The sequence below is a fragment of the Chaetodon auriga genome, chromosome 19, assembly GCF_051107435.1.
Source record: "Chaetodon auriga isolate fChaAug3 chromosome 19, fChaAug3.hap1, whole genome shotgun sequence".
Taxonomy (NCBI): domain Eukaryota; kingdom Metazoa; phylum Chordata; class Actinopteri; order Chaetodontiformes; family Chaetodontidae; genus Chaetodon; species Chaetodon auriga.
The window spans coordinates 3,194,226-3,209,253 of NC_135092.1; the positions used below are offsets into that span (position 1 = coordinate 3,194,226).

The 15,028-nt window shown below is 39.9% G+C and overlaps 1 protein-coding gene across 1 annotated transcript in view; it reads right to left on the bottom strand.

Moving 5' to 3' along the window:
* Positions 1-12,422, bottom strand: part of LOC143338090 (LIM/homeobox protein LMX-1.2-like) — a 53,803-nt gene extending 41,381 nt beyond the window's left edge. Inside the window, exons 1-2 of the mRNA XM_076758254.1 lie at positions 12,002-12,422; positions 10,072-10,258 (exon numbers count right to left, since the gene is read on the bottom strand). Coding sequence (XP_076614369.1) covers positions 10,072-10,258; positions 12,002-12,068 — 254 coding nt within the window. The 5' untranslated portion in view covers positions 12,069-12,422. The remainder of the gene's footprint in view (positions 1-10,071; positions 10,259-12,001) is intronic.
* Between the last annotated feature and the right edge of the window lie 2,606 nt (positions 12,423-15,028).

The following is a 15,028-nucleotide window of genomic DNA, read 5'->3' on the forward strand; positions in this document are numbered from 1 at the left end:
ATCGGATTTCCCCTTGTGTCATGTAACAAACATCTTGTTGGTAAAGTCTGCCAATAAGCCTTTTCTATAGCACATGCAGCCACAAAGCTGTTCCATTTAACTTAAAAATACACCCAATACACTGATACTGGACGATTCTGCCACACCCTGGTTGTTTTTAGACATTTTAATGCAGAAATGTTACATATTATATGTTTAAGTGCTCCTTTGTATTACTGTCAATAAATTCTGTATATGATACCTGTGCCAGCTGGCCAATAGAGGGTGCACATGTGGTGCCTCACCATCCTCAAAGCTTGATTCAGAATCAGCAAATCTCTTATTTCTAAATATTATGTTTGTTTGCATTTTCATATTACTTCAGGTGAGGTTATATAGTATAAAATTAACCACAAAATGTGCTTTGTGTATATTTTGTTAATGCTTCATGGGCACTGTTCCAACCACAACATACACTGATTCAACACTACCTTCCACCTGATCCCACTTCCTACTCCTAATATGAGTAGATGTGTGTGAAAAGAACCAATAAAACACTGCCATTCATGAGTGACTGGCTGACTAGCCAACCAAGACCTCTCACAGGGGACACTGTTCTTGTTTGTTTCCCTGCTAGCAATAATTGTAGCTTATTGTTAGAGAAGCAGACTTTTAGCCACTCTGTCCGAGTCTTTGAGGAAATTAATTATTAAATTAGTATTCGAGTTATCAGTCTGAGTGCAGTAATTTGAGCTCTGACTTTACTCAACTTCTTCCTGTTTATAATATGACTAGTACGGTGGCCTTTGTAGGACATGCCTGTCTAATACCACAATATTGGCCAGCTCAGCAGATGACACAACACCAAAAAAATCGTCCTCTCTATGACAAAAGAGGTAGTTTGGCAAAGTCAGAACCTGAGCTGAAGCTCTCAGCCACCCAGGTAAATTATCACCAGCCGCCATCAATCTGTGCATAGTAACTGCAGTATGATTCAGGTATACCTATGGTTAGGCAACTAAAACATTTAGTTAGGGTTTACAGTAATGGTAAGAACCAAAAATCAGCATTTGTGTTCACCATGAAAGCTGGAGGCACTACACAGCTAATGGCCTTAACACCCTGCTCTCCACCTGCACGGCCACTGAATGTTAGTAGACATGAATCGAGTGCTGCAGAATAATCCAGTAGGGTACAAACACAATTCTTAGACATGCTGGTCTGTATTAGCAACCCTGTCCCATAAAGATTCTGCTTAATTACCACTGTCTCTCCCCCTTCCTCTTCACCCTTTACACATCGGACTTCAGACTCAACACCGACAGCTGCCACGTCCAAAAGTTCTCCAATGATACAGCAATTGTTGGACACGTGTCAACGAATTGGAATACAGGGAGGCTGTTACCAACTTCATCGACTGGTGTGGACTGAACCACCTGCATATAAGCGCCAGCAAAACGCAGGAGATGGTAATCCATTGACTTTGGCCCCTCCTCTACAGGAGGGGCCAAAGTCGTCTGCACATGCTAAGAAGACTGAGGTCCTCTGGAGTATGTAGGACAGTGTTAAAACATTTTATGACTCTGTGGTGGCATCTGCAGTTTTCTATGCAGTGGTCTGCTGGGGCTGTGGAAGCTCTGAGAGGAATAGAAAAAGACTTAACAAACTGGTCAGGAGAGCTGTCCTGGACTGCCTTCTGGACACCATCGAGGAGGTGGGTGAGAGGAGAATGTGAGCCACGGTGACATCGATCATGGAGAACCCATCCCACCCCCTGCATGAGACAGTAGGGGGCTTAAGCAGCTCCTTCAGTAACAGACTGCTGCATCCAGTCTGTAAGAAAGAACACTACCGCAGGTCCTTCATTCCTGCAGCTGTCAGACTGTTTAACTCCAGCATCATGTGATGTAGCACTGTGTTGATGCTGTCTTTCTCAATCCCACATCATAAACCCACTTTGTTTTGCACTACAGTTATTAATGCGAATACATGCTCACGTTATCCATTTCACCTGGTGCAATTTCTAAGTTGTGTATTTCTCTCAACTGTGCAATAACACTATATATTGCTTATATTGGCAACAGTATTTTTATAAACTGTATATATTATGCATATACCTAAACCAAGTATTTCTCAAGCAAAATAGTATAGTAGTTCTCAAGTACAATAGTATTCTCAAGTGCAATACAATACATGTCATGTCAGTAGTTATTTTTTCTCATGAGACTACTAGCAACATTACTTCTCTACGGCAATAGGATTCTTTGACATTTACTATTTTTTATAGTCTGTAAAAATGTACATATACATAGTTGTTTTCTTCTATTCTGTGTCTGTTAACTTTTGTATTTTTATTTTTTGACCTCTTATGCCACTGTGCCTGCTTTTTGTAACCTGCTGGCTGTAACAACCACATTTCCCCGGTGTGGGATCAATAAAGTCCTATCTATCTATCTATCTATCTATCTATCTATCTATCTATCTATCTATCTATCCAAGAGAAAAAACATTTGAAGGAACAGTAATGCCCCCAGATTACATTTTAAAAATGTTCATGCCAGTCAGCTGTCATGTTGGCAGGAGCTTGCCTCCCTGTCATTGAACTCAGTGAGAAAATCTGTGTAATCCATCTTGGAAACATCATTGTCTATGGATATGGTGAACCCATATCGTTTGGAATTTTTGAATAAAGTTTCAACATTACTTTTCCTCCTTTTGTCATCACATACAGCTGGTTATACTCTCACAGGAAGACATTTGTAAATCACTTATAAATCGTTTACAGTCATTGATCATGTACCAGTCATTTCATGTCCACTGGTTGCACAATAATTCACTGACACGCCATCTCTCTCTAAATCTCAGATAAAATAAGATAAAATAAACCCTCTGAAGCTACACCTGATTGTTTGAACCATCTGCTATGTCGACTGCAAAGAAAACAACACTGTAGTAATGATAGTCATATATCACTGTTTTTCACTTAGCAGTGGCGGTGGACCTGGGATCAGTTCAAACAGCTATGCTGTGGCATTAACCCATAATTGATGGGGTGGCATGAATGTTCAGAGGCAGATTCATCATCACCCAGCATTCACTGGAGACTGCCTGCAGCCCCTTAATGATTTGTGGCTCTGTCAACTTTTAGAGTGTGTCCCAGTGTGGTGGAGGAATGCCAAGCTGTTCTGAGGTCAGTGGGAAGAAACATAGATCACTTCCTAAATCACACTAACATCTAACCTTGTGTAATAAAACAGGAAGCTGACTGTAGGTAAAGTGAGAGTGTTATCAGTATATCTCAGTATCTCCTGCAGGAGCAATAAAATGTGCTCTGTGTACAAACTGGAAGGTAACAGACAGTTCTTCACAAACGCAGCTACGTTGCAAACACTTTCTTATGCTATTTACTTTTTACTATATTTACAGCTGTGATACAAAAAACAGATGTGCACGTGTATCTTACAGGAATGTAACAGACAGTGCTGTCTGAACAGAATCCCCCCCCCCCCCAAAAAAAATTATGATAAATAGCACACCACCTCTTCTCAGAGTCAATAAGTCAAGTCAAATGGATACACACAGCCACCACTGGCACCTTGTCACAGTTTGTAGATTTCGCTCTTTACGGTGGTGTCTTCAATGTGGATACATTTACATAAATCCTTTCAGAAATTAAACAAAAAATCAAACTCCTTATAATTTACAGATTCAGAATCTTTTCTCAGCATCATAGTAGTCCAGCTGGTTGTTGTCTGTACATAAATGTGCCACAATGTAAACAAATAGGTTTACAAAGGTGGCAGATGTTCCACAGCTGCTTTTTTTTCACATCATAGTCTGAAACATGACAGCAGACAGGAAACTGAGAAGCTGAAGTTAAGGACTGTCTCTAAAGTGCATGCAACCAGAAGAGCTCTTCAGACTTTTCTGGATGGCCCTCTAATTTTTTCATAGACACTTCCTTCATCTTACCATTCATCCCGGCCCCCTCCCATTAAACACCTTTTTTATATATATTCTGACTTGTTACCACCAATGGCACCGTGCCCGGTGTTGTTTTCATCTCTCTCTCTCTCTCTCTCTCTCTCTCTCTCTCTCTCTGTGTAAGTGTGTGTGTGTGTGTGTGTGTGTGTGTGTGTGTGTGTGTCATCCTGAAGACACCTATTGTAGCAGGAACTACCACAGAAGTGGTTTCGAGTACTTTGCCAGGTGTTTATGTCTGTCTGTCTGTGGACAGATTTTGTCAACGCGATCGCATCACAACAGTGCAAGATGCAGTCATAAAACCTAACAGGTGTGTAGATAAAATCAAAATGAAGGCCGAGTTTGAAGATGGGTGTGATCTGAGCCAGAAGTACTGAGTACTCATGTAATAATGTAGTAATGACTACTGAGTACTCATGGGCAGGAACATCACCATGTTGATGGGCAGTGTGATCCCATTGCATGATGGTCCTTGGTATTTTCCCACTGAGAAAATCTCCTGTTGCTCAGCACAGCTTTTATTTAGACTCACTTTATACTAAAATGTGTCTTTTTTTCAAAGGTGTGGTTCTAAGGTATTTTGTGCATTTTGTTGGCAGCCTTACAAATGAGAAGAATGAATGTCAGTCGGAATAAATCTGCATATTCTATACATACTATTTTTGTATCCTCTATGTATCACTTACTCATCGATGATTTCAATAGAAAGTGATATAAATACAATATGTGTTTGCCCCACACAACACATTCAAAACATAATGATGAGCCTAAAACCCATTTGCATCCATCTGAAAATGAGTCCTGAAAGCTTCCCTCAGATAGCTGTATCCTGATACTCTGAGCCGAAAACGCTCCCTCCACAGCTCCCTGAACACCACGTCCACCCACTGTTTCATGTTGCCTCTGTTTGAAGTCAAGGTGGGGTCAGAGGACCACTGGCATAAATCATTGTAGTTAGCTGATGCTGGAGACTGTGGGAGGAGGACAACCTGTGGCTGCCAGGGCAAGAGTCTGCAGAGGTGATGAAACCCAATCTGCAAAGTTTTCATGAAGGCTTGTTTTTTTAGTGCTGAGCTCAGCCGTTGGTCAGCTATGGTATCCAAACAGAACAGGCTTTTAAGGAGCTCCTGCTGGTTCCTGTGTTGTTTCTTTGAGTTGACTTTGTTCAGCCCCCGCCCCTACTCTTTTCTTTGCCCCCTGCTCTCAGGGGGATGGAGTGTATTTAGAGTCCTGGACAGCCTGCTGTGTCTAGGTCCAGGATTTACTCCTGGATCCTCACCTGCAGGGGTCTCAGCTTTGATTTATGCTGAATACACCAGGCCCTCTGGTTTCTAATAAAATAAACCTGCTCAGTTTTACAATGACATATCCCATATACCTCCTGGTTTCAAAATGAATAATGGAGGTGCTACACTGAAGGGCAAGGAGCAAAAAAAATAAGACTGAAATTAGAGGCAATAAAGACAAAACCTCCCAACAAAGACAAAGTCAAAGAGTGCTCACAGGGAAGAGAAAAAGGGCATCAGGACAGTTTATGTGGAACACTGAGACTGACCAGACACGCTTTAACAGTTCTACCACCTGTTTTAACATCGCTTTCAACCTAACAGAGTTCAAGAACTGTTGGACAAGAAACTCATTTGTCTTGGTTGGAAGCTGATTATCAAACTGCATCAATATTAGTACTAAAATAATGTGAGCTGCATTTCCCAAAAGACAAAGCCAAATTCTTCCTCTTTAAATAATGGAAAATCCTCATTTTCAAAGGTTAAAAATTTACACATCACACATGATCACATTTATCCTTGTATGTTGCTGTTGTGGCTGTAGTGTCTGCAGTTACCGACTGACATTAAGTTTTATATTAACTAACCAGCAGTATTTGCTTAAAATGCCTTAAAAAGCTCCCCATACAGACAACTGCTACCTTGTGTAATTTACATAACCTCCTGTAATGTGGGTCTGCGTGTGATCATGATGTTGCCTGTGTATGCCTTTCAAACCTTCTGTTTGAAAAAGAAGAAAACAGAATTAGTTTTGAAATTCAAAGTTATCCATTGTTCACACTGTGCTTATGAATGAGGTTTGAATGAGGAGGAATCAAGCTGAACTGGACTTATGGGTAGTGTTAAGTCTAAGCAGCAAAGCTATAGGAACCTTACTGTATCTGTTAGGATTACTCTTCCTCCTTCTCCCTCTTCTTTGTCTGCCCTGGGTCTAAGGAAAACATGGACTAATACGGAAAAAAATGTTTTTCAGATTTTTGATATTCCACGTGGTTTGGAAGTTACACTTTGTTAAACCTGTCTTTAAGGTCGATAGAAACATTCATTCAGGCTTCATGAAAATTTGCTTAAGCTGTTGTAACCAAACTTCGTGCTCAGATGCTACATCCACGCTTCACTGCACATTCCTGGGATATTCTGCCACAAGGGGGCGTCACAAATGTAAAAAGTTTATATCTCATAAAAAGCTGCATGGATTGGAGTGTAAATGTTGTAATGTAATGTTCAATTATTTGTATAATTTTTGGTCATGATTGGTTAAAAAGGGAGTGCAACCTCAAATTTTTTCATCTACACTGCAGTTTAAACTTCCAAGAATCAATTAAACTCCACTGCAGGTCCGACAGAACTGGAATCTTTTCAGCACATCCACTGATGTGTGACAATAGTTTCACATCTATATCTCCACAAGTCTTCAATCAAATACTACCAGAATCCACAGACATTCTTTGGATACTAGATATCACATTTCCAACAGTCAAACAATGACTCCACAGTGACATTCAGTGTCTTACTGTAATTAGCACCATATGCACAACATTTTCTATTTCACCAAACGTTTGAACAAACTTCACCAAAGGATTTGACAGTACACCTGAAAGCAGCACAATGATGTTTGATTTTTTTTTTTTTTTTTTCAGAATTTTATCTCCAACCTTTCGACAGCTGTGTTTTAAGTTTCAGAAATAGACCGAAATCCCCAGTTTGACACGAGATATCATTGCCTCAAGATGTGAGAAGGTGTGCAAACCATGCTCTCCACTGATGTAGCAGTAAGTCACCTTCTGTGAGGATACAAACATCCAGGGCTTGAATCCCCAGGCGGCCAAGTCTTCCCTGCCAACAATGTGGTAATTCATGCATGTGGTGTGTTTTCAAGTGCTTCTAGTCAATTAAATAAGAAACCTGCATGTGATTGCTGGCAGTCTGCTTAGACCCCAGTCATTGTGACTGTATTTGAACTGTCATATTTTGTTATAGTAACCAATTTTGCTGTCACAGATTGCTATTTTTCTCATATCAGTATACTAATACAGGGACTGTTTAAACTGCACAGCAGTTTCCTCCATGCTTTCACTGCAGTTTGCTTCACCAGCTGAGTCCGTGTGTCCTGTCCACAAGTTCTCCAAATACAGTGAAAGAGATTTGTTTGCCAGTTTGCTGTCAGGGGTGATAATGTATGATCAAAGCTGAACAACACCACGTCACGATCACTGAAGAATAATTAATATGATGTAAATAATAATACATTTATTTTGTTTTAATCAAATTATGGAGTCTCTTTTATCTTTTCATTCAAATAATCCTGGAATAGTTTCAATTTGAATTCATAAGAGGATGAAAGCAAAACATTTTATGGATTTTTAATTTGATCAAGACAGATAGGAAAAAATAAGATCAAGGAGCTGTGGATAATGTGAGCACAAAATAGAATTCATGGCACAGACTCGAAAAAGAGCATCTTGAACATTTCTAAGCTGCAGATTGTGTGTAAGATAAGTCAACATCAGACATTGAGAAGGCAGTGTTTTAGCTGTTTGTTGAGTTTCTCCTTCAGAATGATCCTTATTGACAGCATTTTTTTTTAGTTTTATATGTCAAATATCCAGTACACCAATGCTGTTATCAATATTTTATCTCTAAATTTTGAATTCCAGAAAAAAAAACCCTGAGGTGATTGTGCACCATGAAAGACTAATTCATCGATAGAGTAATAATGATCCTCCCAGTTATTCCTTCCTCAAACCATACACTGAGTCTTTGAATAAGAAACACAGCTATGACTTTGAAAATGTGGAGCACAGGATTATTTTTTATAGTTTGCTTGCTTTGGTTTACAATGTCTATAAGAAAAAAAGTGGATATTTATGTAAATCTATATTTAACATCACTACTATGAGATTTTGGTGTGATGTTGATCGGCCTGTGAAATCTTGCTTCAACCCAAAATTCATTTCAACATTTGGGGAAAAACAGTGTGCTCATCGGCAAAGCACTTGGAAAATGTCATCCATGCTTTTATTTCAGTCCATTTAGATTTTAGGGACTTATTATATTCCTGTCAAAGTCAATGCCATTGAGCTAAACTCCAGCTGCTTCAGTGTGGCATCATCGGGTGCCTGTTTCAGTCGATTTTAACATTTTAATGATCACCTTTAAGACCCATATGGGATTTGCTCCTGACTTTATTTCTGGCCTGCTATTTGAACCTGAGTGTAGCCTGGGATCCTTTAGGTCTTTGTTCGTCATTCCCAGGTCTAGACTAAAAACCAGATGAGACTAGGCCTTAGCAGGCAGGGCCCCTCAACTCTGAAATGACCCGACTGAGAAGGCAAGGTGTTCGATTATTCATCCTCTGTGCCTTCCTGTGTTTTTTAGGGCATTTGCTCTCCTAATTTACTCATTTAATTGTATTTTATTCAATCTGATTAATTTATATTCTAGTTCATGTTTCATGTTCTATTTTCTGTTTCATGGTCAGATGGTAGGAAAAAAAACAACAAACTGAAATAAGAATCGTCACAATGAAAAAGTTGAAGAATCTCTGTCACAGGTAATGAGGCCCGTCTATGCATGGCCTGTGCTGTGGATTTCACCACTTTTACTGAAAGCTTACGCCAGGATGTCTTTGTAGTGTAATGTATGGGAGATGCTTGTCGCCCATTGTAGGTCAGCAGACCTCCAGCAGGCAGCACTGACACATATCAGTGAGTGTTTTAAGCTCCAGGGCTGGACAAAAGCTCTTTAAGAAAAGAAGACAGGCTCACAGAGAAACCCAGCAGAGAGATGATCTGACAGTCAGACGGCCCGCTGTCAGCATGCTGCCCAGGCTGTCTGGAAAAAACCTCACTGCAACAGGCAGGACCACCCAGCTGCAGGGTACCCCCTCCAACAACACTGCTCACATCACACAGGGCTGTTAACCATAACCACATCAAATACATCAAGCTCCTCTCTAAAAACATTTCCACTTAGTGTAGCTGTAATTGCTGTCTTGCTCACACTTTATTATTCTTCTCCTGTGCCATTTTTTTGCTCCCTTGTGGCTCAAAATTATCGAGTGTCATTTCTGTTATTGTTGCTATACTGAGAACAACAGTGCTGTGCAGCTACTTGTGTTTTCGTAAAATTAGTGTGTTTTGACATTTTTAACAAGCCTTTTGATAAACTGACAACTGAAACTTGTCATGTCAAATTATTGTTATTATTTGGGCATCCTCTTAATTGCTAAATTAAATGGTTAGATCATTGCATTTCATTAGCCTATTGAGGCAATTTTACCATATTTAAGAAATAACAAAATGAAACTCATTTTCAACATCTGTCATTAAAATATGTGTATTTCCATGTATTAAAATAACAGGCAGTGCAGGCTCAAAAGGAAAGAAGATCTACAGAAAAATAGCCATGATGGCCTTATATTCCTGTAGTCCTTAAACAGATGTGTGAATTGTGACCATTGTGGCAGTAAGCAACAAAATCCAATAAATAATGTCAAATTCATTGATTTATTTAGTGTGTTAATCCTAAAATACTAATTTCAGTAATATATAATGATTTTCTTTGCATATCAAGCCTGTATCTTGTTTCAACTGCTTTTGAAAAAAAAAAAAAAAAGGATTCTAAAATTGTTTTGTGTTTAAATGAATGAACAGCTTAGCATAGACCGGCCTACAGCACACAGCTCAAACATGAGCAAATGTATTTTTTTTAAACACTTGCTGCTAAAAATCTCCTCCCACCACCAACGCCAAACACATTCCACCACGAAGGCCCAGCTGAGCCAGAACACTAGGTGTAATGAAGGAAAACAGTGTCTTACTGCTGGTAGTCAGCTTTGCAGTAGAGTTTCATGTTCCTGGTGTAGCAGGTGGCGGTGAGCGGCTGGTGGCACGCGGCACACTGCAGGCACTCCTCGTGCCAGGAAGCATCGTTGACCCGCATCAGGAAGCGGTCTGAGATGATCTGTGTGCAGCCCTCACACACGGCCTGCTGGGGGGAGGCAGTGCCTGACAGAGGAGAAGAATGAACCGTCAAACATCGGCCTACTGCATCAGGAGCTGTGGCAGCGTGCTTCACATAAAAGCACAGAGGAGGAGGTGAACAAAAGGCTGTAATTCAGTGGACAGAGTGACTCATTACTGCACACGTTGGTCACCAAAAACCTTCACACTGAAGCCATGACTTCAGTGACTGACAGAATTAATCACTGGTCCTATTCAAGTGCATTGTGTGTCTGTATGCTCTGAGGTCAAACACTATTTCAGGCTGAACAGCTATCTATTCTACATGCTACAGGGTTCTCCAAAACTATAGAAATATTAATAATAATAAAATCTCAGTTGCCAAAGTGGTATCCAACCATGCAGTAAGTTTCTGTTTTCTGTATAGTTTTGATTGAATGGATGTGAGTTCCTGAGACAAGGATCTCTGCAGTAAACAGTGCCTATGAAGTGTTCACACTGAGGTCTGTGGATCATCCAGAGTGACACTGGACTATTTCTGGGAAGAGTTGCTACCAGGTTTTAAAATGCCATTTTAATGCTGAAGCCTTAGCATAACAAATTGAGGCAGAAATTTCAGAGACGGATCTCCAAACCTGAACAAATTAAACCTAAACCATGGCTAAATATTTTATATGTAATTTTGTTTTTGGTCCAACAAATTAATTCTATGCTGGTTGTGTTTCATGTAGGGAAAAGGCTTGTATGAAGGCCCAGTGGAGGATTTCATTTTGTGTTCTCCTGTTTAATTGTACTGAATATTCCCTTGAATGTGTCATATGAATGAGTCAATAAAGCAACAACACTGGAGCTGGATGCACTTTTCTTGTTCCCCTTTAGAATATAATGAAAAGCAAAGATACTGCTATCATGCTCCCATGTAGCCTTTATGTCATGGCCAGCATCATCGCTTCTTCTGGCTGCCTCAGTACAAGTGTCCTGTAGCCTATAATCAATCACCATGGTGACGTCAAACGTCAGTTATATACTATATTTTCATATAGGCCAAAGCATTCATTGATACATAAGAAAACTAGCAGGAAAGTCCTCTGCTTGTATTTTGTAATAGCCTCAGAATTAACAATAAACAATGTGTCATGTAGTTTAAAGTATTTAATCCAAATGGATGTAAAAACTGAATTTAATTGGAATTAGCCATGCCTGTATTTAAACAACTTAAAAAAGTCTGAAGTCTAATAAATAAATATGGAAATATAGAAAGCAAACAGTTGAAGCAGAGAAAGAGGAGGAGGAAGCTGCTCAGTCAGCCTGAAGAAGTGGGTCGATAATTAAACATAGAAATATTGCTTTAACTAAGACTGATCTGACAGTAGAAAGGCTTTTGTTCAGACCTTAATTTGGCCGATATGTCATCCGATTCATGAGGTTTCAGTAGAGATCATTTGTAACAAAACTATTTCCTCAAAAGCAGTTTTTCACTGGAACTCTCTGGCCTCCATTAAAAAAACAGAATTGCAAAAATTAAACATAAAAAATATTCATAGTAATATAATAGCCGTAGTAATATACAACTTAAATAGCTTTAATTAAAACACGATTTCTGAACTCGGTTATAGCAATGACGGATGAAAATAAGAATGAATGAAAATAAGAATTAATAACATAAGAGCCGGGAAAAAAAAACAAAAAAACAAGTGGCGCTTTGAACTCAAGCTCCCAAACCTGAAATTGTCCAGTTCTGTTCACTGTTTTCCCTGCAGCACAAGACAGAAGACCACCTGGACTCACCGATCAGACCATCCGGGGGGCTCGCAGTGATCCGCAGACGGTCCTCGATCTGAATGTCGTTCAGCATCTTTAAGCGCGCGGCAGAAACGCGCCGCTCCGCACGCACCGTGGATCCGGCCCGAGTGCGCCTCCTCGCCCCTGAAACCCCGCAGCTCACAGCAGAGGCTCAAAATCAGCAAAATGAGTACAATCCGCACAGCTGAGACCTCCACAAGTTTTCACGAAAGAGGCAGAGGAGAAAAGCATCAGCTGGTGTAGATCCAGAGGCGTGGCGTGAAGAGGGTCCAGCAGTCCTGAACCCTGTGTGCCATCCTGAGCTGGAGCCTGTCCTCCCAGCCCTCCGCCGAGCTGCAGTCCGCATGGATCCGCCTTCACCAGCAGGCACGGCGAGTCCACGTAGCTGCTGAATGCTGGACTGTTTGAAACCCAAGAAAATATCCACACACACACACACACACACACACACACACACACACACACACACACACACACACACACACACACTTCAGCAGCGTGGAGTGACACTGGGGTGGATTTCAAACAGGTAACATCCAGGTCCACGCAGAGAAGAAGCTGCTTTTAGTCTGTCAGCCCCCTGAAACGCTTCCATACGCCGTGGTCATGCCTTCTGGCATTTTTCTGTCCGTTTTGGGTGTTTTGGGCAACCTGGGCGACATTATAATTAAAGATCTACACATGGGTGATATTTTACAAGCTAATTCCAATATTTAAGACTCAAGCCCTTTCAGTTTGACTACTTTTAGGACATTAAAAATGAAGGATTAATCATTTCTGTATCAGTCTATTCCTGAAAGTGTTTAGACTTGTGTGTTGTGAATTAGAATTGATTTAACATTTAAGTGATTTTTTTTTTTTTTTTTAATATGGAAATTCTATTTAATTCGCACGAACATACGAGACATTTCTCAGTATATTCAGGCAGTTTTAAAGGAGGGAAGGGTTGTGCTGGGGGACACTCTGCTCATGGCCCTGTCCATTGTGTGTATCACGATATAACCTGTGTCTGGCCCTGGAAACATTTCATTGAGGGGAACTTCTCTGATTATTTATTTACAGCATTGAATGCTGCACCGTGATGTCAAATAGAAATATAAATCTGCTTCCCTCCTAATTCCATATATTATTATTATAATTTAAAATAAGTTTTGAGTAATAGAAGCTCCGTTTGTCAGTATGAGCTCACTGGTAGATGAATGCAGCCTGATGTTGACTTCACAGGATGACCCATACTGTCAGGAGTCCACTGCTGGATATTAGCCTCAGATAACATCACAGCATTTGAAACGGGCTGATATGAAACGGAGACGATATCCGGCCGTTTGGAATCAAGCGTCGCAGGCTGATCAGTCCTCCGCTGCAGGCCTGACATCAGCTGTGAGCAGAGCAATAAAGAGCAATATTCATCAGCTGTCTGCGCTTTTGTTCGGGCTGCACTCTCAGTTAGCTGCAGATAAAAATCCTCATGATGTATGAGGAGCGGGAGCAGGCTTTTATTAACGGAAATTAAATAGTGAAAGATGCGCGACAGTCAGCTTCATCGGACGAGGAGTGACGGTCTGCGACTGAGCTGTCCTCCGGTCAGTGAGGGAGAGGAGGCTGATGAGAGCATTGATGGGCTGATCGGAACATTTCTGCTCCAAAACACATGAAGTCACCCCGATTTTTATGCTGCCTTATTGGCATTTCTGCAGGAAAAATGTTAAGAAATAGCCTAAAAAGGAAAAGGCCTGTTGTTGAGACAACGAAGCAATTTATACAAAATAGATTTCAAAAGGAAAAAAAGTACATTTCAAAATGACAAAATGTGTTGTCTCTCTCTCTCTGCTTTTTTTTTTTTTTTTTTTTTAACTGATTTTTATGTGAAAATAGAAAATCATGACACATGAAATAACGTGGCACATCCTTGAAGCAGTGATTTAGAATTTCAGTTTTTTTTGAGAGAGAAAAAAGGTCTTGAGAAACATTTTCAGTGATGAGTGTTGTTTTGTCAGGGGATGATCCAGGCAGTGCCATGGCCTCTACACAGAAAAGTCCAGTCAAACGGACTGGATCTGACCTGACCAGGACAAAACATTGATGTTGTCCTTCATGTTAGTAATATTAGTTCATTGCATCATGGAAAACTGTAAACAGTAATTAAATGTGTGTGTTGGGGGATGTAATAATATGTTAATTAATACGTTCATTTAAAATCAAATAATCAATCAATTATTAATACTATTAATTAATTCATGTATGCTGAAAAATATCCAATGTTATTTTTTAAGCAAAATAATTCAAATAAAGACATATACCATATGAATAGTTGTCATTTGAAAAGAAGGTATGTATTAAAATGGTTTTCATCAAATTCAGCTATTTTGAACAGGGTGTGTGTGTTCAGATATAAAATCAAGCCAATTCTTTCTTATTTTTTAAAAGTAGATACGGTCCATCTCCAGGGGCCAATCCTGACTCCCTGTGGTCAAAAGCTGAAGCTCACCACATGCAGAAGGCTGGAGGTCAGAATGCAAATAAAAAACATGATAAAGCTATAAATAAATACAAAAATTAAAATGGAATTACTGTACATAAAGTCCATTATTTCTTAACTCAGCATTGAGATTTAACATTTGTATTCTTTTGCTGGCTATGTGGAAATAAAGTGACATCACAAGGGCCTTGAGGTGATTTCTCAGGCTGGCTCTGCTCACCCATTCAAATATATGAGCATAAAGTCAATATTGGTTCTCCTTTCAGCTCTGGTTTAGTCTGCGCGAGCTCTCACAGACATGACGTGCACATGGATTTGAACCTTTTTTATTTTGTTTTGTTTTTACTAAAGACTATTTTAGAATAATAATAATGGTTTAATTGATGCAACTTGCAGTAAATTATATTGTGACAAAGCAACTAAATGTTTATCTGGAAGTCACTTGGAGCCCACAGCTCAACCTTGCCCCAGGGCCTGTGGTGGGTTAATCAGACCGTGGTGCCATGCTAGTTTTGATTGAAGCCTAATTAACA